This window comes from Chelmon rostratus, chromosome 18 (genome assembly GCF_017976325.1).
Source record: "Chelmon rostratus isolate fCheRos1 chromosome 18, fCheRos1.pri, whole genome shotgun sequence".
Lineage (NCBI taxonomy): Eukaryota > Metazoa > Chordata > Actinopteri > Chaetodontiformes > Chaetodontidae > Chelmon > Chelmon rostratus.
In genome coordinates this window covers 15,519,317-15,546,580 of record NC_055675.1, presented here as the reverse complement: position 1 = coordinate 15,546,580, position 27,264 = coordinate 15,519,317, and the positions used below count along the sequence as shown (strand labels likewise).

Here is a 27,264-nt window from a genome sequence, read left to right as displayed (position 1 = left end):
CCATTTACTCACCCAGACAACTTTGGTGGCATTTGGAGTCGTTTTGAAGAAATTAGCCCCAGAGGAGCGGCCCGTATATCCGTATAATGCAAGTACTCGGGCCATCCATGCGCAGCCTCTATAAACGCATAATCCTTGGCGAAACTCGTTCATATTCCAATATTTTGTTATGATATGCTGGTGCTATTCCCCTCTGAGCCCGTGGTGGCATGTTATCAACATCCGGCGTCTCTAGACAACTACCACTGACGTGGATGATGTCATTACCGAACGCTGCGCGCTGCGAGCAGCCAGCCACAACACTGCTGACTTTGCGGCGGTCGGCTACGAATACGCAATAACGAACCATAGCTGTGCCAAACTATAGCTGAACTAGCCGACCGCCAGCTCAGAGGGGATTAGAACCAGCATATCATAACAAAATATTGGAATATGAACGAGTTTCGCCGCAGATTATGCGTTATATAGAGGCTGCGCATGGATGCCCCGAGTACTCGCATTATACGGATATACGCGCCGCTCCTCTGGGGCTAATTTCTTCAAAACGACTCCAAATGCCACCAAAGTTGTCTGGGTGAGTAAATGGGCGTATTTGATGCTACAAATAAGATCCAGGTTGTAAAAAACAAAAGTTATCCTTTAAAGTCAAGAGTCTTTGTGGTTGTTTTGAGCAACATCAGCTAGCTAAGATTGCTAAAACTGGTTCTTCACTTCAATGCTAAGTGATAATCCAAGCTCACAAGACAGCCTAGCTAGTAAGCCAGCTAGCTAGTACCAGCAGCAGGTAAGATAAGGCTTAAAACTAAGTATTTTTACTTTGTCAGTGTTCTGTGCTTTTTGTATAGCAGGAGCCTGTCCTGGGTTGATTTTAAGTTATTTTATTAAATAAAAATGTGTCATGAAAAATTGCAATGAAGTAAAACTTGGGATGAAATAGAATTTTAATTGGGAAAAATGCCAATATGATATAAAACAAACCAGAAAAGGGGCATTTTGAAATAAAAATTCCTGATAGTGAAATAGAAATGATATTCAACAAAATTAAATAAATTATGAAAAAGTATTTCATTTTGATATGTTGAGTTTTAAGAATTTCTTCAGCGATTTCACACATTGTTGGTTCATTTATATATTTTGTGCAATTTAGTCATATTAATTCATTTCGTAATGTCTTTTTTATTTCATATTGAACACTGTGAGGTTCTGTACTATTCACCTTTAAGTTCAAAATTTCAGCAGTAAGAGGAGTAGAGTTGATGGAACAGTCTGCTACGTTTTGGATTAAGATGAGTAGTTGTATCTTAGCACTTCCTGAATTGAATTAAAAACATACATAATTTTCCCTTATAGAAACATAGACTCAGTGCTCAATAAATAGGCTCATAGTTCAGTCCTATGTATTAATCAACAAGCTCGTATGTGTTCATTTATTACTCTTTCTCTCTTTAAGCACTGATGCAAATGATTCAGATACCTACTTTCTGCTCTGTGCATCTTTAATCTCTCTGCTGAATATTAGATCTCTACTACGGACCTGTCATAATGGATGCTCTCCATTGGACAATAAAGGTTTTTTAATTAGAAAGTCTAATTCTGCTCACAGGCATGTTAAATTCATTTAACAGAGGCACATTATTTATGAGAATGGTGGGGGTTCTTATTGAATTGAAGTCTTCACAGAAGCCTATTGCACTGCTTTATTTCTCCATACAGCCTTGAGTCTACGGGAAGCAACAAGAATGATTATTTATTGATGTCAAATACTTGGTAGGCACAACGAAACACATACTGTATGTCAACAGCTCAATTCAGTGTCTCTTCCTGCAGTGCTTACTTGTATTCATTATAGCCACAAAAAACAGCGTTTTCTTTCCTGTAAAGAGCCCTAATAGTGTCCTCACAGAAAATAACAAGGACATTGGAACCTTTTATGTTTTTTTCTTTCTTTTTTTTTCCTCTTCACATGGAGACGGAGCTGTGAAATAAACAAAATCACATCAGTACAAACAACACATGTCGTGTGAAAAATATCTACTTAAAAATCGTTTTTTCAAAACAGCCAAAGAAGCTTTCGATGTGTCATTTGAGCTCTTGTAAGATGTTGGTTCAGCCCACTCCGAACGTGAATGTCTCCTTCAGGGCTTGGTTGGGCTGTTGGGGGCAGATCAGAAAATGCTGTCTCATTCTGTGTTTAATAATAATTTATATATCTCTAATTGATTGCCAGCCAAACCTGGCTGCCCAGTTCAACATGGTGTAGACGTGCCTCTCTTTTCATGTCAAGCTTTTTCTTTCTCAGCTGCCTTCCTGGCCAGGGAAGAGGTGTCACTGTCAGACTATACAGGTTCAGTAAAAGCTAAATGAAGGAGTGGATGGATGGAGTAAAAGGCTCATCAAGCTATTAATCTTTGAGCTATTAATTTTTAGTTACTCTTCTTTTCTTCCTGCAGGCCCTGGCCATGGGTATGATGACAGAGTACTACCATTATATTTTTACTACCCTGGTGAGTATGCTGGCATTTCTTTTTTTTTATGTTGACAAAATGCAATTATATACAATGTTGTTTATTACGTTTTTTGCACAGCACTATCCACTTGGTAATGTGCGTGGTTTGAATGGCTTTCTTTTCATTCAAGTGCAAATATTCACATATTTTTGCTTGTTGCAAAGCAAAAATACATCCATCTGTCTGAGTGGTCTGATAGCGTTTTTTCTTCTCTGACAATAAAATTAAATGTGACTCAACCAGGAGGCAGTTGAGGAAAAACATGCTATTATTTTCATTTTGTGCAAAGCATTTTGAACATGACTCGAAAAGCTGACTCACTGTCACGTAGCTGATTATAAACATGCTCTTCGCAGTTTGAAGCATCAGTTCTGAAACTTCTTGTAGTTTATTTTCCAAATTCTGCACCAACCTTTTCACCCCACCTGGCTGTCCACAACCTCAGGTGTAGGAAACAAAAGCAGCTGGATATATTTTATTCTGACTCTGGCAGCGATTGAAGTTCTGCAAAGTTCTTTGATCTAGACACTACAAAGATTACTTGCTACGCTCCAGACGAACAGCAGCACGTCTTCGCTGAGCCCAGAGAACAAGACTGAGAGCTCGGATAACAGCCCTGAGCAAATGAGACTGTCACCCATTTGGTCCATTATATAACAAACAAATGGCACGCTGAGAAAGGCTGAAGGAAAGGTTGGAGAAAACCAGACATTTACCAGTGCACAGGACACATAACTATCCCTTGTGCATCCACATAAGAACCTGGCTAGATGAAAGGGGAGTGAGTGACAGCAGGTATGTCATTGGAAAGGAAAGAGAATTGTGATTATAGGCCTGTTTCATCGGCATGCTGCTGCTTGTCGAGGTGGAAACATGCCTACTTTAACATCAGCCAGTGTTTGGCGGGATGGAGGCCACTGCGCTGGCCAAAGCTGCTGTATGCTGGTGCTAAGCCATTCATGCTGCTTTCGGAATAGGACAGCAAACATTGACCGTGGCACCCCTATTTTGCGTCCATCACCTGCTGTTGCTCTATCAACTGTGTTGTTGCATCCCAGAGACATCTGCCTGGTGAGATGCCAGACCTGCTGTATGCAGGACAATTGGGTCGTCCTTTCACTTCCACATGATAGATGGCAGTCCACCAAAAGCCTGCCTGTAACCTTGAAAGCCTTGCCTTAATCAAGGCTACTGCCTCAGCATGAGATGAAATAACCCCTGAAATACCTTCAACTGCGCTCTTCTTTTGCTAAAGCCGCCATTCAAATGACTGCTCTTAATTATTGAGGACAGATAAGAGAAATTAAAGAACAACTACACACCAAAATTCTGCAACCGCCCTCCATCCTAGCATATTAAAAGCTGCAGCACAGGACAACCACTGTAGGGGGTGTGGCCTCATGGCTACGTACTGTGTAAAGCAGGGGGTAAGGTGACACCGACCAGAGTGACTTACCGACAGTATGACGGACTGACCACCGCTCAGTGTAGCCGGACAGCCACAAAGAGCTAAAAGCAGTCACTAACCAGCCAAGAGCAGCTGCAGTCAAAATCTCTGTGTCCACACTGATAACAGAGTCACTAGAAGCACAGTCATGGCCCTTTGTAGAAGTTTCTGTGGGGTACCTGTGTTGTAGCTGAGAGGCTGAGGCTCTCCGGTGTGTGTGTGTGTGTCGATGTGTTAGCACATAGCCATAGCCCTGTTGTGCATCATGGAGCATCATCACAGAACGTAGCCCGGTGGAGGTTCTACAGCCATTGAAAGCTGAAAAACTAAAAAATACTAAGTAGAGGTTTGACAAGAAAATGAGTACTGATTAAAGAGCATTAATTTTCCATTTTTATATAAATTAGCCCAAATCACTAGCAGTGATGTGTTTAATCACTGTCTAATTTACAGCTCAGAAAACAAATGAATGTGCTGTACCTCTTTAATTATCTCTGCACATAAGCACATCTAACCTGCTCATCTTCATGCATCCAGGACCTTTTTGCCCTCGACATGGAACCGTATCGCTACAGTGGAGTCAACATGACGGGGTTCCGCATCCTCAACACAGAAAACTCTCAGGTGTCGTCTATCATCGAGAAGTGGTCAATGGAGCGGCTACAAGCCCCACCCAAACCGGACTCGGGGCTGCTGGATGGATTCATGACGGTAGGCATAAATATTTTTATGCTGCTTACATAATGCATATGTTTTGCTGTGCTTGCAACAACATGCTTATGACTGTACTTCATACTTGTACGACCGTATGGCCAAATAGATTGGAAGCCAGAACGGCGCCTTTCAGGGCTTTATGCTGCAGGCACTTGTGTTTATATATAATGATTTTTATGAAGGTTGGTGACTGTGGATTGAAGAAAAAAACAACAATATATTGAAATATACTGTAGTTTTAGAGGAGAATGAATGAGCACTGGTTGTCAATCACAACTTCCATTGTGCAGGGCTCCTGGGGTGGGTGCTTGAGCAGCATGACCGCCCTCTGCGTTGAGCCTTTGGGTTGGTGCTCCTGGGTCTAAATGCTCAGTAATGAGCCGGTGTGAATGGTAATGGCCGTTTATCTGCCCTCCTGCTTCTCACAACTCTCCTCCGGGAGCGTGGCCAAAATATGACAATCTGTCAGTGCTCATGCAGAGAGAGGGAACAAATTGGATGGAAATTATGGCCTTGGTTTTTTAGGATGGCTTCCAAAAAGCATGGGATAAGGTGATTTGAAAGTGAAAAAGGGAATGGACATTCAAGGTCCCTTTCTGGCTTTGTTGTTGTAAACAGACAATTTACTCCACCTCCCTCGCAACACCTTCCTTGCAGACAAACACCCTTTTTTTCCCTTCCTTCAGCCAGCCTTTCTTTCTTCTTGGCAGATTTAAGATCGGGTATCAGAAATCGCTGTAATGAAAGAACTGTCTTTACATCAAAGACTTAAGGACAAGCCTTTTGAATTAGACACGGTGCATGGTGCCTATTCATGTATCTGTCACAGCCTTAATCCGCGCTTACATGCAATGAAAAATGGAAGCACATAAGCAGTCGTAGAAACCAACATGTTTCTTCTTAACTTTACTAAAAAAAAGCCTTGTAAATGCACTAATGTCTTTCCTGAAATATACGGTAGACCATTTTCTGCTAACAAAGCAGTTATTTATGCAAAAAAAATTAATGCAACACACAAAGAGCTTAAGTCACTCGTGTTTTTTTTTTTTTCCTCTGCCGGAAATTAATGAATATTAGTGGCGAATGTTGAACTGATTAATTACATTGCATGAATCATTTTGTCATATCCTATAGTACATATTGACATATCTCACTGGGCTAGAACCTCCTTTAAATCATAAATACTACGTCCAGAGGCTCATATAAGCTTGATAAAGTACTTCATTAGAGCGCTCTATTTATGAATCCCGGCTCTGATGTATTTTATTCTTCAGAGTGTTCCGCCCTGAGAGGATTCCTTATGACGAGTGAATGAAGAAGCAGCAGCATGGATGTACTGTGAAAACATTGTCATTTTAATGGTATAATAAAGGCTTAACGGGGCAACAGTTCTGCTGGTGATTTTAAAAAACACTCTGTCCCTATATTTTAAATGCATGGGTTGAAATTATACTTGCGTTTTTTTTTTACTCAAATGTGTTTAATTAATTTAGAGATTTGCCTGACATTTATGCTCTGGGCTGAGAAGCCACCTTGAAGGGTATCATTAAATTAATGCGAGGGGGGGGCTGCGGCAGCCAGCGTTTGACCTTCCACCCCCGACCCTCCCTCCAGCCTTTTATTCCTTCTCTTTCTTACCTTCTTCTCATTCTCTCTGCAGCACAGAAGCCTTGCTGGGCTCTGGGCTTGTTTGTGCTCGGTGACCAGGCAACAGTTGTGTAGCGATGGTTACCAGGACAACGCCGTCTGTGTCACCTTGTGAATTCATGAAGGATTGATTGACTGAGCTGGGAGGAGGAGGAGGGTGAGGGGGGGTGGGGAAGGTGAGATGGTGGCGGCAGGAGGGGTGTCGATGAGGACGAGGGAGATGGGCGGCCACAATGAGGATGGGGGATGTTCCGAGCGTTAAGAGGTGCATGCAATGTTTTCTCACGCCACTAGGCTCACATTAATGCGGGGTAGTGTATAATCACAGTGACACTCGGTGCCTTGGGTGAGGCCGAGTGTTGTCTCAGGGAAGGATGCATAATTAGAGGTCCCTCTTTGGCCCAGGCAGGCTCACAGCCACAAACACACTCTGTGCCTGCCTCTTACTCTGTTTGTCAGGGGTATGTCTGACGTGGAGGGACGCATAATAAGAGGAGGGATGCTAATTAGTCCAGTTCATTTGTGTGTGGACGTGCAAGTGTGGGTGATCTCCTCTGTTTGTGTCGACTCTTTTACCATATCCCTGGAGAAAATTGAAGCTCAGATTGTAGTATCCCTCCTTCTTTGTGTGGATTAACAGCAGTTATAGATAGATACATAGATAGATAGATAGACAGATACCTCATAATAATAATTATTATTTTGTCCCATCTGTGCATAATTGTTGGATGTGGCTAATGAGATATTTGGTTTTAATGCTTCGTTGTAATTTGAATTCTTTTAAATCCCCATTCACAGAGCTAAGTATATACTTGGATTTAATTGAGGGGAAAAAAACAGTTCCCCAGTTGTATGCTTCGCTGAGGCTTTAGGGCCAGATATTTTCTACATCTGCAACATTTCATTTATGTCTACATTTCAGTGAGTTATAATTAACACAACAGAGGGCTGGATGTTCTCCAGTGTCGTCAGCGCAGTTGGAAATTCTGGTGTAATAGCTAATGACTCTCTTATTGTTAGAGAGCAGTTGTTTGGGTAATATGTATGACATGAAGGGGCTAGTTCGCATGGGACACAGCGAAAAGCATGTAAGCGTAACACAGGCTAAATGCACTGGAAACACAACAAACACACGAGGATACTTAAGATACTTCTAAGCCAGTTAGGAAAATCCTATGTGAGCAAATGTGACTCATTTTTTTCCCTTTCCATCAGCAGCTACTGCTAAGATATCCTTGAGCACGACACTTAACTTTAAATCAGCATAAGAACATGCATGCTCAGCAAACCTTCCCTGGATACTGCAAATAATTGCTAATGACAGTGATTTTAAAAAAACAACAACGCAGCATTTGCTTCTGACACAGGGCTGTAAATTGCCCTTTTTCTTCCCCCTAAGAAACGATGCTGCCATTAAACACTGTCTGACTGCTCATATTACACAATTAAAGCTAGTTTTAGTGGCATACAGATGAGCATCACCCAAGTGAAAAGTTAGTATATTTTTCATTCTTAAATTTAGAATCCTAAAGATTTTCATTATAGAATGCTGTTTATGGGCAGCATTTGTTCACCAATACAACAGTCAGTGTATAGACATTCTGTAACTGCCTCCCTATATACTTCCCCATGCTACACATTACATGACAGAATATGATGCATGCACATATCAGGTCCCATCTCACAAAATTTGCAACGTTTTGACACTAAAGCCAAAACAAAGTGTACCTGCGACCCCGCACCTCTGCATGTGTGAAACGTGACGCTGCCACCGTTTGCATCCTGCAAGCAAGCAGCGTTTGCAAATCACTTTTGTCAAACTGGCCCCTGGGTGTTATTCTTGAGATAAAAGCCAGAGCATGCACGCATTTTACATAATGCAAAAGACAGCATTCGATCGTGAGTTCATTGGGTTTCTGCATTAGACTCCTGTCAAAACAATGACACAATGAATTCTCACTGCTACTGTTTGTTTGGGTGAACTGTGAACACATACACCGGTTGCTCGCCACTCAAGGTGTGTTCACTGTCCCCAGTAGTCGACACATTTAATTTTGAACCGAGCCCTGGGACCTGTATTATTAAAACACACTTGCTGTTATCACCAGATCAACAAACACAAATTACATCAACAGGTTTTAATGTAATGTTCTTCCAGCGGTGGACGATTTGTAATCATTAGGATTGTGCCTTGGAAAAGTATACTTGTATGTGCACATACTTTCACAGCATAGTTTGGCTTCACCTCTCAAGTTAGGACTATTGTGTGCAGTGTGAGGTGTTGCAGGGAAATGTTCAGGGGGACAGAGAGACAGGGGGCGAACAGACACCTTGCTGAATTAACAAGAGCTGGGAATAGAGTAGGATCCACCCACACAATGAGAACAGGATAGAGGAGCGTGTTAGGTGGCAGCTACGCTCTGGCTAGAAGGCTTTTCACCATACATGTTTACATACATAAGAACGTGTTGTGCACCGTACTGTAGGTATCTGTGAAGCACACTGAGCACAAGAGACATTAGCTGTCTGACTCCTCCAGAGGGGAGGACTTGGCTCGGGTTTGGCCTCTATGGCAGGCTTGTTGTCGGGCAGCACATGGCTGCCTGGAATCCGACAATAGAAGAAGAATGGAAGAGAATATCGACACACGAATCTCCTCTCCCACTGAGCCTCAGTCGTACAACATTTCAACGAAATGAGGGCCCTCCTCGGCGTGGGCGTTGAGCCAAATTTGGTGTTGCCCAGTCAATATGATATTGAATAGAGGACACACACTGTAATTTTGCCTGATATGAATCACTGCACAAATAAGCTTTACTGGAAATTAGTTTCAGTATTTGGGGATTCGTTTTATTTGTTCAAAACTACCTTTAGTTTTCACCCAGCAGCTTAATCAAGTTCTACAGTAGCTTGAAAGTGATCACATTAAATATCCACATGGTAGCATTGTGTAGCAGATTCTCAGCGGCCAATCGATTCAACAGCATGACTGATATAATCTGCCTATGTTTGCTTATCGTAGATGGATTAGTATCGATACATATGTCAACTAGTTATTAAGATGGATTTTTTCAACTGTAAAATATCCTACAGTATATACATAGCTCAGAGTTCTTTATTTTATGTGACATAGATCTGTAATGTGTGTATATATGTGTATATGTGTATAGGCATACTATATGCCAGATTTTAATTAGGGGCTCTTGCAACCTGCTCTCCAGCGCTTTGATTACACACCTACTTTTTGCAGCTCCATAGAATAGCACGCCGCTTTGATGTTGCATTCGATATAGAATGGACAGAGCTAACAGACTGAGCTCCGCACAGGTTCACAGGTTGGTTGCGTCCATTACAGCACTGTGATCTCGCTCGCTCTGATCCCAGTTGGCAGAGGAGAGAGCCTTTTAAAGACAGCAACTGTGGAGAGCAGACACTCGATGCCCTGTGCCGGGCACCACCAGCTGGGCTTGGCACAGCATCAACATTATTAGCACCAATGCTCCCTTGGTCCACAGAAGGCTTTTGTGAGTGAAAACAGGCAGTGGGAGAGAGATGGCAAGGGGGATTTTAAAAGAGAAACATCATCTTTTTTTCATTTGATTTTGCTACCTTGAACACATTTTACTTTAATGTCTCATTTATTCATATATAATAGAAACGAGGAAAAAAAGAGAATTCAGTACAGTACAAATAGGTTATAACGGCGTTCTCATACAGTAGGACCCCTCCACACACATGAGCACCAGACATTCCTCGACAGTAATGCAAGCAGGCGCCTGTTGGTGTTATATAGGACAATAAAAGCCTGTGCAATCAGGGTCTACAACCATCACCAGATCATTATCATACATTTCAGGCCTGGAGGCAGGTGCAGGCAGCAGGAGCTATGTGTGTCACGGTCACACCTGTGCTCAGGGATATTGGCTGGCCTCAGGATCTCACAGCAAGTTATCATCCTTTGAGACCCCGGCCCACCCACCTACACACACACACACACACACACACACACACACACACACACACACACACACAGAGGCATACACTACACTGTATGAACAGTATACAGTACACGCATACTGTGTAATCATTTAAGTGGAAACGTGCATTCACAAGAACATAGTACAGCACTGCTGTACAGCACTGCTGTACAGCACAGACAAAGCAGCAGATATACAATAAAACATTAGTGGTGCTGAAAATGAATTAAGTGTATTTTCTTAAGTAATGTACTTACTGGATGTACAATTCCAGTTTACACTACTTTATAATTGTACTCTGCTATATTTCAAATGGAAAATTATACTTTTTACTCTACTACAGTTATTAGACAGATATAGTTAGTAGCTTTTTTGCTTATTGCGTTTTTAAAAGCCTATAATGACCAAATAGAAGATGAAACCGTTTTCATATAGTATACTGAACCACACCTCAACCAGCTACAAACAGTAAATGCTTGATTTAAATGCTTAATCATGCAGTACATGCAGACGTACTGTACATGTTTGTGCATAGACTTGCACAAACATGATGGCAAATACAACTGTGGAGAAATAGAAGAAAGCATCTCTCCCGTGCGCGCAAATGGAGAACAAATAGGAGCACATGCTGGGATTATTAGTGCAGTAAATATCATGTTAATGCACATTCTCAGGTGACACTGTGTCAGCATGCAAAAAACAAAAGAGGTGGGAAGTGCCCATTTTTGAAATTGATAGCATCATCCTTCCCAGCTATTCTGAGACTCCTGCAACATACCCACTGTTTAGCAGCCACCCAGATGTAATTAACACTGCCTGTGTTGTTTACACTATGAATCAAGTGCTGACTCCCTCCATACTGCCTGCATCCTCTCTCTCTCCCTCTCTCTGGCCACTGAGTCCACCAGATGGTGGTGAAATGCGCAGGACTGTCTAGCTCTCCAGCAAACCCTCCTCTCTTCCTCCGCTCAGCAGAGCCCAGCTCTAACTTGTGGCTGTCACAGACGAAGCCTAGTTTTTAAGTGACCCACCATTTTAATCACATCCCATGTCTTGGGTGAAGTGGTTTCAATCATAAAAGCTTTATTACTCCGGAAATTTTGAGAAGTGTAGCTGATGATCTAAGGGGAGGAAAAACCTGTGGAGTGGGCACCTACTAGCCTCTTTAGCTAAACCTAGCTGGAGGCTGATTAAATATGAGGAAAGGCCATCATGTTAAACAGCCACTTAATCAGATGGGCAGCGTGGTGCTAATTAGGGTGGATTCTGAAGTGGACAGTGCTGCCAACAGCATGCTGTTGCCTGAAGGGTCTGGTGGGACACTACTGCTCAGAGCATCCACAACCTCTTTTGTCAGATTTAATAAAATAGTAAGGCGTGTATCATGTTTGTTGTGAGCAGTTACATTAACAATCTGTGGCATTTTTTAGCAACGCTAGCAGCGTCGCTCAAGGGGTTGCAATGTTGTTCTAGACCGAAATATCTCCACAACTATCGGATGGTTTTCCAATGAAATGTCCCGTGTCTCTTCTCTAGCACAACCATGAGGCTGACATTCGTGGTTTTGAGTGAAATCAAATGGATTGTCGTGATGAATTGTAATTATTTTGGCAATCAATTCATGAAAAATTAATTTAGCTGGAGGTCGAATGTGGAATTTGTCCTATCTTTTGGTTTATGGCCAAACAAAATTACTGCCATTCCCTTCAGCCTCAGCTGTACTTTTTGTTTTGTGCTAATTGGCAGGTTTTAGCATGCTAACAAGCTAAACTGAGACGGTGTACACGGTAAACATTACCTGCTAAACATCAGCATGTTAGCAGTGTCACTGTGATAAGTTACCATGCTGACATTAGCATTTAGCTCGAAGCACAGCTATTCCTGAATGCAGATCAGCTAGTGTGGCTGCAGACTATTAATCTTGTTGTGTATTAAATGAATACTTTCTGCTTAATGCTTTTGCCTTTGGTGTGCAAGAAAGTGTTTCTGGCAGCAGCACCAGAGGTTTGTTTAGAACAATCAAAAGAGGGACTCGGTAGTTAGCATTAGCAGTCTGTGCATGTTTGAACTGCGTCTCCCATTTAGCTATGTCAACAAATAGTTTGTTCTCTCTCCCCTCGTGACTCTCCCCCCCTCCTATTTATTTATTCACATTCATGGATAAAAAAAACCTATGAGACACAGCGCTGAGACAAATTATTCTTGAAACAAGGAGACATGGCTTAGGCATTGATAAAAAGTATACTATAAGGTCAGAGTGGGGTTTTTTAAACATTCAAGCATCTGTCAGTATTTGATAAGAAAGACGCGCTTTAATAATGCTACATCAATACTGAATAAATGTATATAGACTTGCATCAAACATAGTTCTGCTCACTCTCTCACGACTCCCACAGGACCCTTTCTTTTAAACCAAAAACTCTGCAGTGTAGTCCTTTATCCCCCTTTAAAGTGCACTTAAATCAACAATAAAACCATGAATGTGCTTTCACATAAATCCAGCACCATCAATGGATCTGTTACCCAGGGGTCCTCGTCGGAAGAAGCCGGTCTTACTTCCCTGTGACAAAAAAAAAAACTCATTGGAAAAAGATGCACCAACCCTGCTCTGTTGCCTCAGCATGTGGAAATGCAATGTGAGAAAGGGATTAAACCTCCAACGCACAAAAGAAAAAGAGGAGAAATGACAGTGACTGCACTGGCAAAGCCCCTCATATACCCACAATCTGGGCAACACTCACGCACAGCTCAGTGAAATACTGTAGAGAGCAAGGCAGAGGGAAGACGCTGGAAGAAAGACAACAGGGATGAAAGGGATGAGGAGATGGAAGTGAAGAGAGGAGGGACTGGGGCAGAACATAGGCGGTCAGAAAGCAAGCATCGAAGAGAGACTGAGTGGAAAAGTTGGGGACAGGGAGAAAGATGGCACTATGCTGAGCTGCAGTCACCCGAGGGTTTTTTGCTCACCAGAATGATAAGACACTGCCTGTACTCCCTCCTCTGCTAGGAGGCCTGAAACAGCCATAATATACCTCATAAATCATATGTCACATTTCAGGGTTTTTCATCTGTTGTCTTTTCATTCTTTGTACTAGAAGTGAAGGTTTGCACAATTCTCAATGCACTGACTGAGTTTGCATCGCACAGGAAATGCTTGGGTACTTACATTACAAGAGAATTACTGCAGTAGTATTAAAGGAGCAAAAACACAACTGTGAGACATGAGAAACATCTGTAAACTGTATGCAACAACACGTTCAAAGGAATAGCTCAACATTTTGGGAAATGTGTGCATTTGCTTTCCTAGAGCTAAAAGAGCTAAATGAGACAATTTGATACCACATTCATACCTGTCTGTTCAATATGAAGCTGCAGCCAGGAGATGTTAGCTAGTTATGCTATGCTAAAATAAGCTAAGGTAACTGGCTGCTGGCTCCAGATTTATGTTGGCTGGACAGAAATGAGAGTGGTATCAATCTTCTCATCTAATTATTTTCTTTATGCGCTTATCTCACCAACCAGCTGCTCTTCAGGAGGTAGTTTTTTTTTTTTTTTGCTTAAGTTGAAATTCATCACTAATTTTGTGCAGAGATTTCCCACCAGTGTCCATTACTCCTCATGGGAGTTTCATCTTAATGGATAAAACAAATAGATAAAACAGTTGAGTGAGATTTGGTATGTCAATTAAAGTAGAAAAGCTAAATCACAGCATATTGTTTACAGATATCTCTACTTGACTAGCAAAGATTGAATTGCTAAAAAATCACAAAGTTTAGAAATGCAGTAATTTATCTGACAGCAGAAATTATGACTCAAATACTTGCACCGACTGTGCAGCGAAGCAGCACAAATGCATATAAACTATGGAATGAAAAGAATAATTACCTCCTTCTTCTATCAAATCATCAAACCCCATGGGTCTGTCTGTGATCTGAGGGCAGAGTGACTTCAGCTTCAAGAAAACAATGAGCCTCTCTCTCTCCCGCTGACACTGTGACTCCGACGCTGATGGCAATGCTGCCGGTGTGTGTCTCAGTGCATGTGTGTAAATGTGTGTGTGTGTTGTTGCTCTGTGGCTGGCAGCTGCAGCCCAGCGATGCATGGTGAATAACAGGTCAGTGCTAATCTCATTAGGGCTAATCAGATGTATATGATATGTATAAACAGTGGAGTTCTACTGTACACAAGCAGCTGCAGTACACGTCCATCACCAGACAGGTTGTAGTGTGTGTGTGTGTGTGCGTGCATGCGTGTGCGTGTGTATGTGTGTGTGTGTGTGTGTTTGTGTGTTTAGAGGAATTCTAGGAAGAGGATGACTGATTGAGAAGAGGTGAAAGGAGAGATGTCGTTTTTCAGGGTGCAACATTATCAGAGGATTTATGGAATTATGCACAGGTGGAGAGATGGTGTGAATACTGATGCAGAGAAAAGGAATATATTTGTTTAATCACACACACTCACACACACGGCAGGCAGCTCAGTGGAGTTTGCAGTTCACCTGTTCTAAATGAGGAAACTGAATGCAACTATGACAAATGAGGCATGCCTCTGGGAAGTTTGCAAGTTGAGGTTTGTCGCTATGTCTGACTGTGTTCCTGTTTGTCTGTGCAGTGTACACACATCTTGCTAATTGGTTCCTGCATGTGTGTTCCGGTTTATATGTTCCTCACGTATCGTGGTTATGAGAGAGGGAAAATGCATGGGTGAAGCAAGACATCAAGGGCTGGAGAGGAAGGTGCAAGACGTGGAAAAATGAGTCATTAATGAAGGAGAGGGCATCTGGACTTGTACCGTCATTGAAACAGAAGAGGAGTGTGTGATTTCAGATGGTTATGTGGGTGTTTGAGTGAGACGGACAGAGGTGAGAAAGAGAAGGCAACAAGAGTTTTGGACATTTTGTTTGAAACCCTTTCCCCTCTCTGTCTGAGTGCCCCAGGGGTTCCAGATTGGTTTCACTTAAAGCACTTAAAACAACCCAAAGGGATCCGTTCTTGGCTGTGAAATAAATATCAAGATCGCTCTTGGATTGTTCCTAAATTGAATGCAATCTGCCAGAGCTGTGAGCCATCATTTCACGTTTTTCTCCCCCCTTGATCTCCCTGTCTTCCACTTGATGCCAGCCTCTTTTTGTTTCCATCACAAAGGGATTTTCAGGAATTGTTCTGCTCCAAAGGCAAGTGGGAAAAAGATCTTTGCCATGTAAATCACGGGAGCCAGACAATATTTGATGTATCACGGCCATCAAAAGTTAAAAGATGGAGGAAATATTTCCAGGAGCGGTTGTTAAGTCGGAGGGGGAGCTAATAGAATGACATAAATCATTAAAACAAAGAGGCTGATGGAGAATTCGGTGGAGTAGTTTGTCGTCAGAGTGCAAACACAGCACGACTGTGTTTATACTGTAAAACATCTAATAAACTCCTGTTCTCAAATAAACTGATATATCTTGAAGCCAAATTGATCTTTATGTTACAATAAACAAATTGCCGTCTCTAATGTTGCCCATGTAAAAATCTCTTTACACTGCTGCTGATAAAGCACGCACAGTATATATTCTTACTGCATCACTCTATAAAATTGCCGTTGTAGCATGTTATAAGGCTTTTTCAAAGCGAAAGAGGATACTGCACACAAATATAAATCATCGTAAAGTAGTCTGTCATTTGCAAATTCCCAAATTCTCAAGGGTGTGCTAAAATATCCATTCATTAGCTGCAGTGGGCCCAGTTATCCTATTGGGGGGCTGGGGCCGATCCCAGCTGACGGTGGGCGAGAGGAGGGGTACGCACCGAGCAGGCCGTGCTCAAATATCCCAGCTGGATTTTTTAATCAGGCGTAATTCAGTATGAAAAATAAATAGCAGAACCTTCAAACTGCATCTGTTTTTACTGACCATATTGTCAGAGGCTTTTAGCAAACAAGTCATCAGATGTTTTATCTCAGAAGTGTTCCTCACAGAACATATTATTATGCGCAGTGTTTTATTGGAATATGCCATAAATGCTGCAGTTTGACCCCGATGAATAAAGAGTTCGCAGATGGAAGAATAGGAATGTGATATTGATTGACTTCTGAGGGAAAAGTCAAGGTTGTCAGAGGAAAGTGAAAAGGTCAAAAGTAAAGCTAAAATAAAATAAATAAGATCTTTTTATTATTATTATTTGAATTGCATGAATCCCACCATGTCAAACCATAATCGTTTCCAAAGCGAATTTGCTGAATAAATGAATTCAAAATGTATGATGCGCCTCTGAAGTGGAATGAAACTGAATGTGATTATTGCAACTTTTCTTTAAAAATCAGATTGAGCTAAGAATATATCTCCACAAACAGACACAACAAGGCTGCATTCAGTCCAGCTGCGTGCCTTTGTGTGTAGCTGCTAACAGAATAATTGGATGATGGGACGTGATGAACTTTCCCTTCGGTGGAGAAAATAGTGTTTGGACCGTGCGTAGAACTCCTCCCTGCTATTCATGAAATAGATTAGCAGACTCTCTTCCTAATCAGCTTTGCAACACGAGGATGCACACACACACATACACACACACATATCCACACACTGCATGCATTGGGAGAGCAGATATGGCACTAGCTGTTCCCTTTCTCGGGGAAGCAGTGGGGATGAAAGAGTGCAGAGATGGGTTTCCCATCCTCTGATCTGTTGCTGCCTTTGACATCAGCAGTCACCAACTCCAAAAGCGCAGGAGAACTGGGGGGACAAGTTAAAAACTGACAGTCTGCCCGCAGCCGCAACCACACACACACACACACACACCTCCTCTCTATCTTGAATTTTCTCTTTTCTTGCTGTCGGAAGTTCGATTCATTTTTGTAATTGACCTGCCACCATAAATATGGGTTGGATAAATTGTGCATATATTTCTGCCCAGACCTTCCCTGCTTTCCTTTTCTCCCACATAGATGGCATGGATGCTCCGGTGCACCTATAGAGACAACATAGGGAGCTGATACGAGCTGAGCAGCAGCTCAGTGGTGCCCTGCTGAGCGCCTAGTTGCACCGAAGCCCCGCTCATTCTCTCTGACAGCCCTGCACATCCACAAAGACCCTATAGCTGCGGATACTTTGTGGTCTCAAAGTCATTTTTCATACTCCCTCGCAGGCTGGTCACCCAGGACTTGTCAAATATGATCACCACAGTGTATTTCAGCCTGTGTGGGACCATGGAAAGGGGATCTGAGCTGAGCTTTAATGTGTTGACCTGAGTAAATGTGGAGTGTCTCAAAGCGTGAGGACAGACAGCGTGAAAGGAATTCATGTGTGCCAGGCAGAGCTGTAAAGATAAATCTCAGCATGTCAGGGTGGGGAATTCGCTCCCTTTGATGACTTATTACTCGGGTTATAAGGATGGCTATCGTCCATGCAGTATGACTTCCAGCTATATGCTTTGTGCTGTGTGCTTAGCATGTTACACCAAATCTGCCAGTCAGAGTCGTCCCATCTGCGCTGGCGCCTCTTTTGCGCTCTCTCTTTCTGGAGAACAGGCACACCCATCAGGAACCATTAGTCTTCACAGTGACAGGCTGGCCTTCCACTGAAAGACTCTCCCTGGCGGAGCTTTCTCATTGCCTCAGACAGTGGTCGGGTATTTTTACTAACAGGCTGAGACACTGTGCCATTTGTGCAGGGCATTTACTGCTGGCATTACTCCTAATTTATGTTCTCTTGTCCTGAAGAAGGAGTAAAGCAAGTCACCCGAGACTTCACACACTTTCTTATGTTCCTCCGCAGGTGAACAAATGGGCCGATTAAAAGGTCATGTGGACAGATGTATTGGCAGGTGCTGTAAAAACGTCTTATGATATTACCCTCCTGTTTGCAGACCGATGCAGCGCTGATGTACGACGCCGTGCACGTGGTGGCGGTGGCGGTGCAGCAGTCGCAGCAGATCACCGTCAGCTCTCTGCAGTGCAATCGCCACAAGCCGTGGCGCTTCGGGGGGCGTTTCATCAGCCTCATCAAAGAGGTACGAGGCCGTCAGGGCACACCCTTCCTCGACCTCTGACCTTCAGAATCTGCGCAGCACTGTAGCTGCATGCCATACTGATTAGCGCAATCACACATTTGCAAGCATTTCATTGTAAATCATTTTGTCTTTCTCTTGTGATCATCAAGATAAAACAACCTTAACAACTTTTTGGCCTTAATCTTAACACCCAGCAATCTTCATGATAATGCACAGTAAATAGCCACTGCATTATCCACAGTAACATGTTTTTTTGCCATGTTTCATTCCCTTTCTCCCAATTTCTCTCCGTGCGCATCTCCACCAGTGTTTATATCAAAGCGCCTGCGTGTCTCCTTAACTCTAGTCAGGGTCAGCCATTTGCTTTGTTCTACAAAGCTCTTTCATTCTGTGGATGGTATCATTGCAGGTAATTTTCAGAATGAGCCATTGTAGTAGCTGGCGCTTCCTCCCCCTCCTGTGTCTGCTATCGCTCTCCATGCCCGTCTGTTCCTCCAATGGCTTTGAAGTGAAACTTCAAGCACAATGAACCACATGCATAATGAACTCATACCTGTCAAACCTGATTCTATTCTCGCTGCTTTATTGTTTCTTGTTATGTTGTTGAGATAGACAGTGAGGGGAGAGCCAGACGGAATTCATAATTGGGACAGAAAAAGTTTTATGGTTAGCACTTGGATTGATACTGTTGAGAAAGACGATACCTTAAGGTTAATGGAATGATTGTGCGGAGAGCTGAGGATTTTTAGTTTATTATGCTGCGCGCCTCCATCCGCAGGCACACTGGGATGGTTTGACCGGACGTGTCCTCTTCAACAAGACCAATGGGCTGAGGACAGACTTCGACCTGGACGTCATCAGTCTGAAGGAGGAGGGGCTGGAAAAGGTTGGTGCAGCTGATGCTAGCCTCTGAATCTCAAAGGAGAAATGGAGGAAGCGTAGTTCTGGATGTTCATTTTTCCTTTCACTAGACAAGACCAGGTGATCTAAACTTGACACTGAATTGTTTCAACAGATTGGAACATGGGATCCTCCCAGCGGTCTGAATATGACAGAGACTCACAAAAGCAAGACATCCAACATCACAGACTCACTGGCTAACAAATCCCTGCGTGTATCCACCATACTGGTAGACACAGAACAAATGAAAACACACACAGGCAGAAACACACACATGAAAAAATAAAGCAGTTCAATATCGAATACCAATCTGGCAGACGTGCTTGTACACCAGTTTATTTTCCCTGTGCAGGAGGAGCCATATGTGATGTTTAAGAAGTCGGACAAGCCTCTATATGGGAACGACCGCTTCGAGGGCTACTGCATCGACCTGCTGAGGGAGCTCTCTGGCATCCTGGGCTTCCGCTATGAGGTGCGATTAGTGGAGGATGGGAAGTACGGCGCGCTGGACGAAAGCACGGGCCAATGGAACGGCATGGTGCGGGAGCTCATGGACCATGTGAGTCAACCGGCGCCAGGATTGCATTTATGATATTTAACATTATTAAGTCAAGTTGCTGACTTTATTACCCTTCTCTACTCGTGCTGCTGTTACACTGGAAGCTTTTAGCAAAGTCAGGCTCATTTCATGATGATACATTTTTTAGGATTCATATAGAGGCTGTAACAGTTCGATAAGATGGAGATTTCAAACCTTATGCACATAGGAAATTAAGCATTTTACCACCATGGATAGTAGCTCGCTTGTTAGCACGAGCAGCAGGAAAAACCAAAGAGCACCACCTGCGGGATCTCAAAAATCTGAGGCAGAAAAGATGCCGTTCAACTGTGTCTGTTTGATGAATAACTTATTTCTTGGAGGCGTTATGCAAAAATAACTCAGAGGGAGCGCTTGGCATCAAAGACGGCTAATCTTATGTTGAGAGGGGACACTGGGTGCATTTGTCACAGATTAATCTAATCCCGAAATGGTTGCCTTCATGACTCACCTCTGACATACATAAGAAGGATCCGACACATAACCTGTAATTTCCAGAAAACGTCCGCCTCTCCACCTGCTAATCTATCTGAACTAATGACCCCAGCTATTTTCTCTCCTCTGTCATGGCTCCTGTACATGTTGACCAGACTGGCCGTTGACAGAAATCAGATGTTAATTCGATTGGTTGTCTTTTATTGGTAGACTCAAACACCTAACCCCCACCCCCCACCTTACTCCACTCCTATTATCTCATTACAGAAAGCAGATCTGGCGGTGGCTCCTCTGGCCATCACCTACGTCAGAGAGAAGGTCATCGACTTCTCGAAGCCCTTCATGACACTGGGGATAAGTATCCTGTACCGCAAGCCCAACGGCACCAACCCCGGGGTCTTCTCCTTCCTCAACCCCCTCTCGCCTGATATCTGGATGTATATTCTGCTGGCTTGCTTGGGTGTCAGTTGTGTGCTGTTTGTCATAGCCAGGTAACATGTCAACCCGCCCTTTCCTTTCCTTCCTGCCTAATTCCCTCCTTCCTTCCTTCCTTCCTTCCTCCACTTCCTTTTCCCCACCTGTTTGCCTGCTATCACTAACACAGAGCAGTTGCTCCCTCTGGACCCGAAGAGGGGAATTCAGTCACTGAAAATCATCAAGCTGTGACGGGTGGAAAAAGCACTCCTGCGACGGGCGCTCCATGCCTGCTTGTTTTTAGATGACTTCAGTGATGTAGATCGACAACAAAATCTAAATACATTGCCTTAAAGGACCATGCTGGTGTTTTTACATGCTTACACACAAGTCTCAAATTTCAGAGTCTCCCATCAGCTCTTGAACTCACCACCCACCAATATAAATAATAATAATAATTGTTTAAGCTTCATTATCATTCATTGATGAATTAGCTTCGATGAAAGGAATGAAAAAGGTAGTAAAAAGGAATAAACGGCTGCTCTGATTTCATTTCCTTACCGTAAAAGGAAAAAAACACTGGTATGGTCTTTAAAATCAGTTGATCCTTCACACTATTTCAGACCCATTTGCACAAACATCAGCAACTGTAAAACCAGCTACCCGTCATATATCTCTTAATCAGCTGAAAGAAATGTACAAGTGCAATGCTGACACTGTGCAAGTGCAATTCTTACACATATCTTGATGAACCCACCCCCTAAAAACCCCCGATGCATGACCGATATAGAAAGATGTGTGTTAACCCCAGGGCTCCACTTCCTCTGCCTTCATCCTGAGAGGTTTGGGTTTAATGCACGTCTCACTAAATGTTACCGGCAAAATGATCACATGAGAGGAAAAGCAGCAACTGTCACCTAAGTTAGTTCAGAATATGCAAATTATAGCGCTTTTGTTTCCACGGTCGGTCAGGGTAAGTGATTAGCATGCAATTATACTGATATCATTCTGCTTGTAATGAAATGGCCTCGGTACTTTTTTTGAAATAGTAATGCTCTTGTCTGCGTGCATGCATCGTGCCTTTTTTTGCACACCATGGCAATAAATAGTGCTTGTCTTGACGCTATGTGGCCAAAAATATCGAGCAAAGTTTCTGAAGTACAGTGTTTTCTACGGTTCACTGGGCTGGTTCTCTCATAATTGTAGTATTGATTGCACGGCCACCGATTGATTGGTCAATCCCCCAAATGCAGAGTATATTATTTTCTCTAATCCCCTGCAAATAGAGTGAGTGGAGGGAGCTTATGAAGTCCTGGTTTTGCACAATAAAACACTAAACACCTCAATCTCACCAGGGGATTCACGTCTTTGAACTGCTTCCCACACACATACGCGCTTTTTTTTCCTGACAAAATAAGCGATCTCATTTCAAGCTCCAGAGAAATACATTTCACTCAGTGGCTCCTTCCAGCTCTTTTTGCGGTTGAATTGATTCCTCTCTTTATTAACAAAACAAATGGTATTCTCTCAGATCATAAAACCTTTCCCCATGTACAAAAAGTCCACCTGCCTCGAAGAATGGTTGATTTGAATTGCATTATAACGTGTTTACGTGTAATTACAGGCTGTTGCAGTTTTTGCAGTCCAAGTCCTGGACGCCTATGATTTTAACACCCCCAACACAGCCTCTTCACTTGGCCTGAGAGAAGAAAGACAGCAGATCTATAATGCCAGCCAGAGTAATCGAATCCAACAGACAGTTAATGGAGGGAGTGTGTTGTGTTATTGTGGTCGGGGAGGGGCGAAGGAGGAGAGGAACAGGGGGAGATCCTTTTAAAATTCTGTGTGCATTTGGACATGTCCCTCGTGCTGGGTGTGAGGAGGTGACCTTAAGTCCGCATGTTCCACATCGCCTTCTTCCTGGTGATCAGTGTGCAGAACACGGCCCGCAGGAATACGGGCTGACTCCAGGCAAAGGTCAGACAGAGAAGCCATTGGGCCGGGTGCATACAGAAGACACGTGTAGACACTGAGGGGGACAAACGCAATCCAATCAGCGTGTGTGTTGTATAGATTTCCACAGATTTACACTACCTGACCCATGGCGCATATCGAATATCACCCACAACTGGCCTCAGGCTGCAGCTCAGCGTTATATATAACATCTAACAACATCAATAAATCATCGGAAAATATTTGTCTATGAGATGGATTTGACTGAGCTAATGCAAATGCACAGTTGCCACTACAGAAAAGTGCACACCCACACAGCTATAGAGTCCCATGCGCAAGCGTGCATGCGCCAGAGGCTTGATACACACAGTCGTAAAGCCATGCACACATAAGAGCACACGGCGGTGCACACGCTGCATCCCACACAGCTCCGCATAGTGCCGTTTCAGTCGCCTGTGGTTTCAAGGAGACCGAGCTCGTTGACATTCCAGCAAATCAGGCATCCTGATGGGGTTGACAGGAAGAATTATAGTGTGTCATCACAACCACATCCGCGGAGATGAATCTCATGTGGCACGGCATAGGAAATATATGACAATATGACAAAAATGTTGCCACATTCACGATGCTTGTGAAATAAGATTGTTAATTAGGCTATTGCAGCAGCAGCAAAGAAAGATCAAATGACATATCTGTATGTAGATCTGCAGCAGTCTCTGTGGCAAATAGCGCTGCCATAAAACAGCCATCATATAACATTTGGTTTGGTAATGTGAAATGCTGCTCTGTGTCTTGTAAACACGGCGTGTGTACATATATATATATACGTCCCTGTGTGTCTCTAAAAGCGTAGCTGACAAATGGCATCACATTTCTACGCAATCTGAGCCTTTAAGATTCAGCACACAGGCTTATTAGCATGCAGCATGTTGGGGGGAAAAGCTCCTAAACCGACTCACCTGACGGGCCCCTCAACTCTGCATAAGCATTGTTCCCTCTATCACCCACTTCAGCACAAACTCAATCAGATCCTGATGCTTAACGCTAACCCAATCACCCTGCGCTAATGCCATGCCACTTTTGCTTAGGGTAATAAATGAGAAATGTCCACAGCTGACCTGAAGACAATCAGCCGAAGCAGGCAGCGGGAGGTGAAAGGGGGACGTTCATAAGGGAAGCGAGGCACCCGGGGTGGGGGGAAATGAGGTGTAGGTTGTCGCATTGGGAGTGGGGAAAAGAGATGAAGCTGTGAAGGGAGCGTGAGGGAAAGAAGAAAAGGAGCTAGGGAGTTGGAGAACAGAGATGGCTGTTGGGAAAGCAGAAGGAAAAAGGGAAAACAGTCCTGTGGTGGGGGTGCGAGGAGGATGTGGCATCAGCAGAGTATGATTGCAGTTGCTGGGGGAATCACATAAAGGCTCCTGAGTCAGTGAATCCAAATGAGCTCCAGAGATCATCACGCTCCGGGACATTATCACCAGTGACAGTGTTATTCTAGCCTATTGATCTGTTCTCACAATAAACTGATGGCATTTGAATATGCCAATAAGTTGATCTCGGTGAAAGCCAGAATGATTTGCTTTGGTCTCTGCACAAGCTCTGACCCTGAGGCCACAGCACAGGATTCCTACACATTTACATTCCCTTTGTTCCTGCTCGCACTGTTTTTCAGACTTATGTTTTATGTGCCGTTTAATCTGCACCGGGGAACACACTCTGGTCTTTGCTTTGTGCTAACATGTCTCTCTCTGTGCTCTCTCCTTTTTTATAGGTTTAGCCCTTATGAGTGGTACAACCCGCATCCATGCAACCCGGACTCGGATGTGGTGGAAAACAATTTTACGCTGCTCAATAGTTTCTGGTTTGGAGTTGGGGCTCTCATGCAGCAAGGTAGTTGCCTCAGCCTGTGGCTGCTGTTGCTCTGTGGAGCTGGAGCTCTCTACATCCCACTGTCTCTGAGGGTTGGGTTGTTTTATCCAAGCCAGCGGCAACAGAGAGAGAAACCAGCTAGAAACAAATGACTTAGTGTAAATGTGCATGTGATGTTTCTTTTAATTTAATCAACTTAAAGCTCATGGGAACATAGAATAAACTATGTGTGTAATGAGATATGACAGGGATAGATTTGATCAGCACTCCACTTCAGTATAATCTAATTACCTTTGTTTTAAAACCCTGAATTAGACCTTAAAATGTGAAGAAATGTCTATCAGTGTTTTTATCAGCAGCAGCTCAACTAGCCTGATGAGTATGATTTACTCAAATAATATGCAGTTAATTGAATGTGCTTTTCATCATGGTAATGACAGTAGTATAATACCCAGTGTCCTTTCCTCTTGCCCTTGGCCCATCAGCACCTGGAGGTCAGTGGGGTGTGGAGTCAGGATGTGAGGTTACCTTGGGTACATGACTCTCTGGCCCAAACAGCCTGTCACTTCTCCACAGTGTTCTGAGCGATCGATACTGAATGTGTTTGATTTGATATGATTGATTTATGCAAAAGCCTTGTTCTCGGGAGACATGTTGAACGGCATATATCTGAGTCTCCTGCATTATTTCACGCTCTCACTTATGACTGAGACAAGATAATTTCACTTGTTTGAAATCCGACAGTCGTCTTGTTTTGAGAGCTCTCTCAAGAGATTCCTTCTTGACGCGAGTGGCGCATCTGCCTGAGCTGAAAAGACAGTTCTTGAAACAAGCTCGACTTGTTTTTATCTTGTATCTTGTTTTTTTGTCCCATGTTGAAAATAAAACTTAACAATCGAATGCAAGATGAGAATCGTAATGAGGACTTGCTGAGATTAATACATTTTGCAGCGTACCATTAACTTCTGCCACCTCCCTCACACCAGGATCAGAGCTCATGCCCAAGGCCCTGTCGACTCGAATAGTGGGAGGCATCTGGTGGTTCTTCACCCTCATCATCATTTCCTCGTATACGGCCAACTTGGCTGCCTTCCTCACAGTGGAGAGGATGGAGTCGCCCATAGACTCAGCCGATGACCTGGCCAAGCAAACTAAAATCCTGTACGGGGTGGTGGAGGACGGTGCCACCATGACCTTCTTCAAGGTAGCTGGGTGTGCCAGGGCATTTTATGGAGTGATTTTATGAGAGATCTTCCTTTTTCACTAATTAAAGCTATAATCTGTAAGATCTTGGTCCTGGTTGCACTGGCGACACCTGTGGTCACCGGTGGTAACAGCAAGTGTTATTTAATACTTCAGAGAACGCTCTTTGAGCTACTTTGCCATCAATACAACACAAAAGACAGCTGGTGTATCTGTTTACTGTGCAGCCAAACAAGCTATTTTTATAAAGAAGTCGGCCAATAATACATCCACAGATTTCATGCGGAGTAGCAGAGCACAGCACAGGAGTTGGTTACCTTGCTGCAGAGATTGAGGTGCAGCCTGTCCTCTGCAGCTCTTCGTCTAATAGCTCACCTTGGCTGCTGCTTCTTGTTCCATTACTCCCTGCAATATTTAAAAATGATCCTCTGTCAAAAACCGCAGAAAATGACCACGTGCTGTTTTGAAGATGCATTTATGTTGAACGATCGCAGTTCACGCCGACCTTGGTGATAAATACTTAGCACTTTGTGGCTGCTTCACAATTAAAGCCACAACCACGTTTCGCCTTTCGAACACTTAATGTAAACTCGCAACAGTAGGAAGTGATCAGTTTGCATTAGTACCATTTTAGTACAATCATTCACTACATTAAGATGCACCAAATATTTAGTTTGTTTGCCCATATTCCAAAAAAGACAATATTCTGTGAGTGTATAATATATATTAAAAATAAGTGAACTTGCACAATGAAAAGCAGAATTTAGAGTTGACCACCATGTTTTTCCTAACTGCGACCAATCTCACTCCACTTCTGTTCTCCGGTATCTTGTAGAAAACGAAAATCTCCACCTACGACAAGATGTGGGAGTTCATGAACAGCAGGAGGCAATCTGTGATGGTCAAGAATGTGGAGGAGGGCATCCAGCGCGTCCTGACTTCAGACTACGCCTTCCTCATGGAGTCCACCACCATCGAGTTCGTCACCCAGCGCAACTGCAACCTCACACAGATCGGAGGCCTCATAGACTCCAAAGCCTACGGAGTGGGAACACCTATGGGTAAAGACCTCAGACCTCTGCGCTGCCTGCCATGTTATAAAAGACGTATGAAAAGCTTTAGACCAGGGGAAGATACTGCAGATGCTATGTGACAGATAAAGGTGTATAGTGTGGATGATGGATATGCTCTGAGAATGGAAAGGTTGACCTTTATTGATGGCATTGCGGTTATAATGGTTCAGCAGCGTGAGGTGTAAAAGGTTTAGCTTAATGAAAGGCGAATGGTTGAATTTATGGATAAGGTTAAAAAGTGCCCGAGGCTCAAGAAACAGGCTCCGGTCGGGCTCTGCCTTACCAAGTGTGTTTTTTTTTCCAGCCTTAATGATTTTCTCACAGGATTATTTACAGAGTGGAGCAGCAAACCTGGGTTAAACAACACTCAGAAATACTTTTAATGGTGTGTTTTAGCCTACTTTGGAGTGCAAGGCAGTGAAAAAAATCACAGAAAACAACCCAAAAGTCAATTTAGTGCAATTCCCTGTGACTTACTTGACACTGTCTGGATCGTATCTGAGCATTAAACCACAAAAACAAAGCACTTCAAAGAGTGTAAA

General features: G+C 43.3%; 1 protein-coding gene across 1 annotated transcript in view; it reads left to right on the top strand.

Moving 5' to 3' along the window:
• Positions 1 to 27,264, top strand: part of LOC121622484 (glutamate receptor ionotropic, kainate 2-like) — a 56,984-nt gene that overhangs the window by 21,981 nt on the left and 7,739 nt on the right. The window contains exons 5-14 of the mRNA XM_041959461.1: positions 2,451 to 2,504; positions 4,492 to 4,665; positions 18,137 to 18,280; positions 19,059 to 19,166; positions 19,296 to 19,409; positions 19,533 to 19,739; positions 20,481 to 20,704; positions 24,349 to 24,467; positions 25,433 to 25,650; positions 26,485 to 26,710. Of these exons, the coding sequence (XP_041815395.1) occupies positions 2,451 to 2,504; positions 4,492 to 4,665; positions 18,137 to 18,280; positions 19,059 to 19,166; positions 19,296 to 19,409; positions 19,533 to 19,739; positions 20,481 to 20,704; positions 24,349 to 24,467; positions 25,433 to 25,650; positions 26,485 to 26,710 (1,588 nt within the window). The remainder of the gene's footprint in view (positions 1 to 2,450; positions 2,505 to 4,491; positions 4,666 to 18,136; positions 18,281 to 19,058; positions 19,167 to 19,295; positions 19,410 to 19,532; positions 19,740 to 20,480; positions 20,705 to 24,348; positions 24,468 to 25,432; positions 25,651 to 26,484; positions 26,711 to 27,264) is intronic.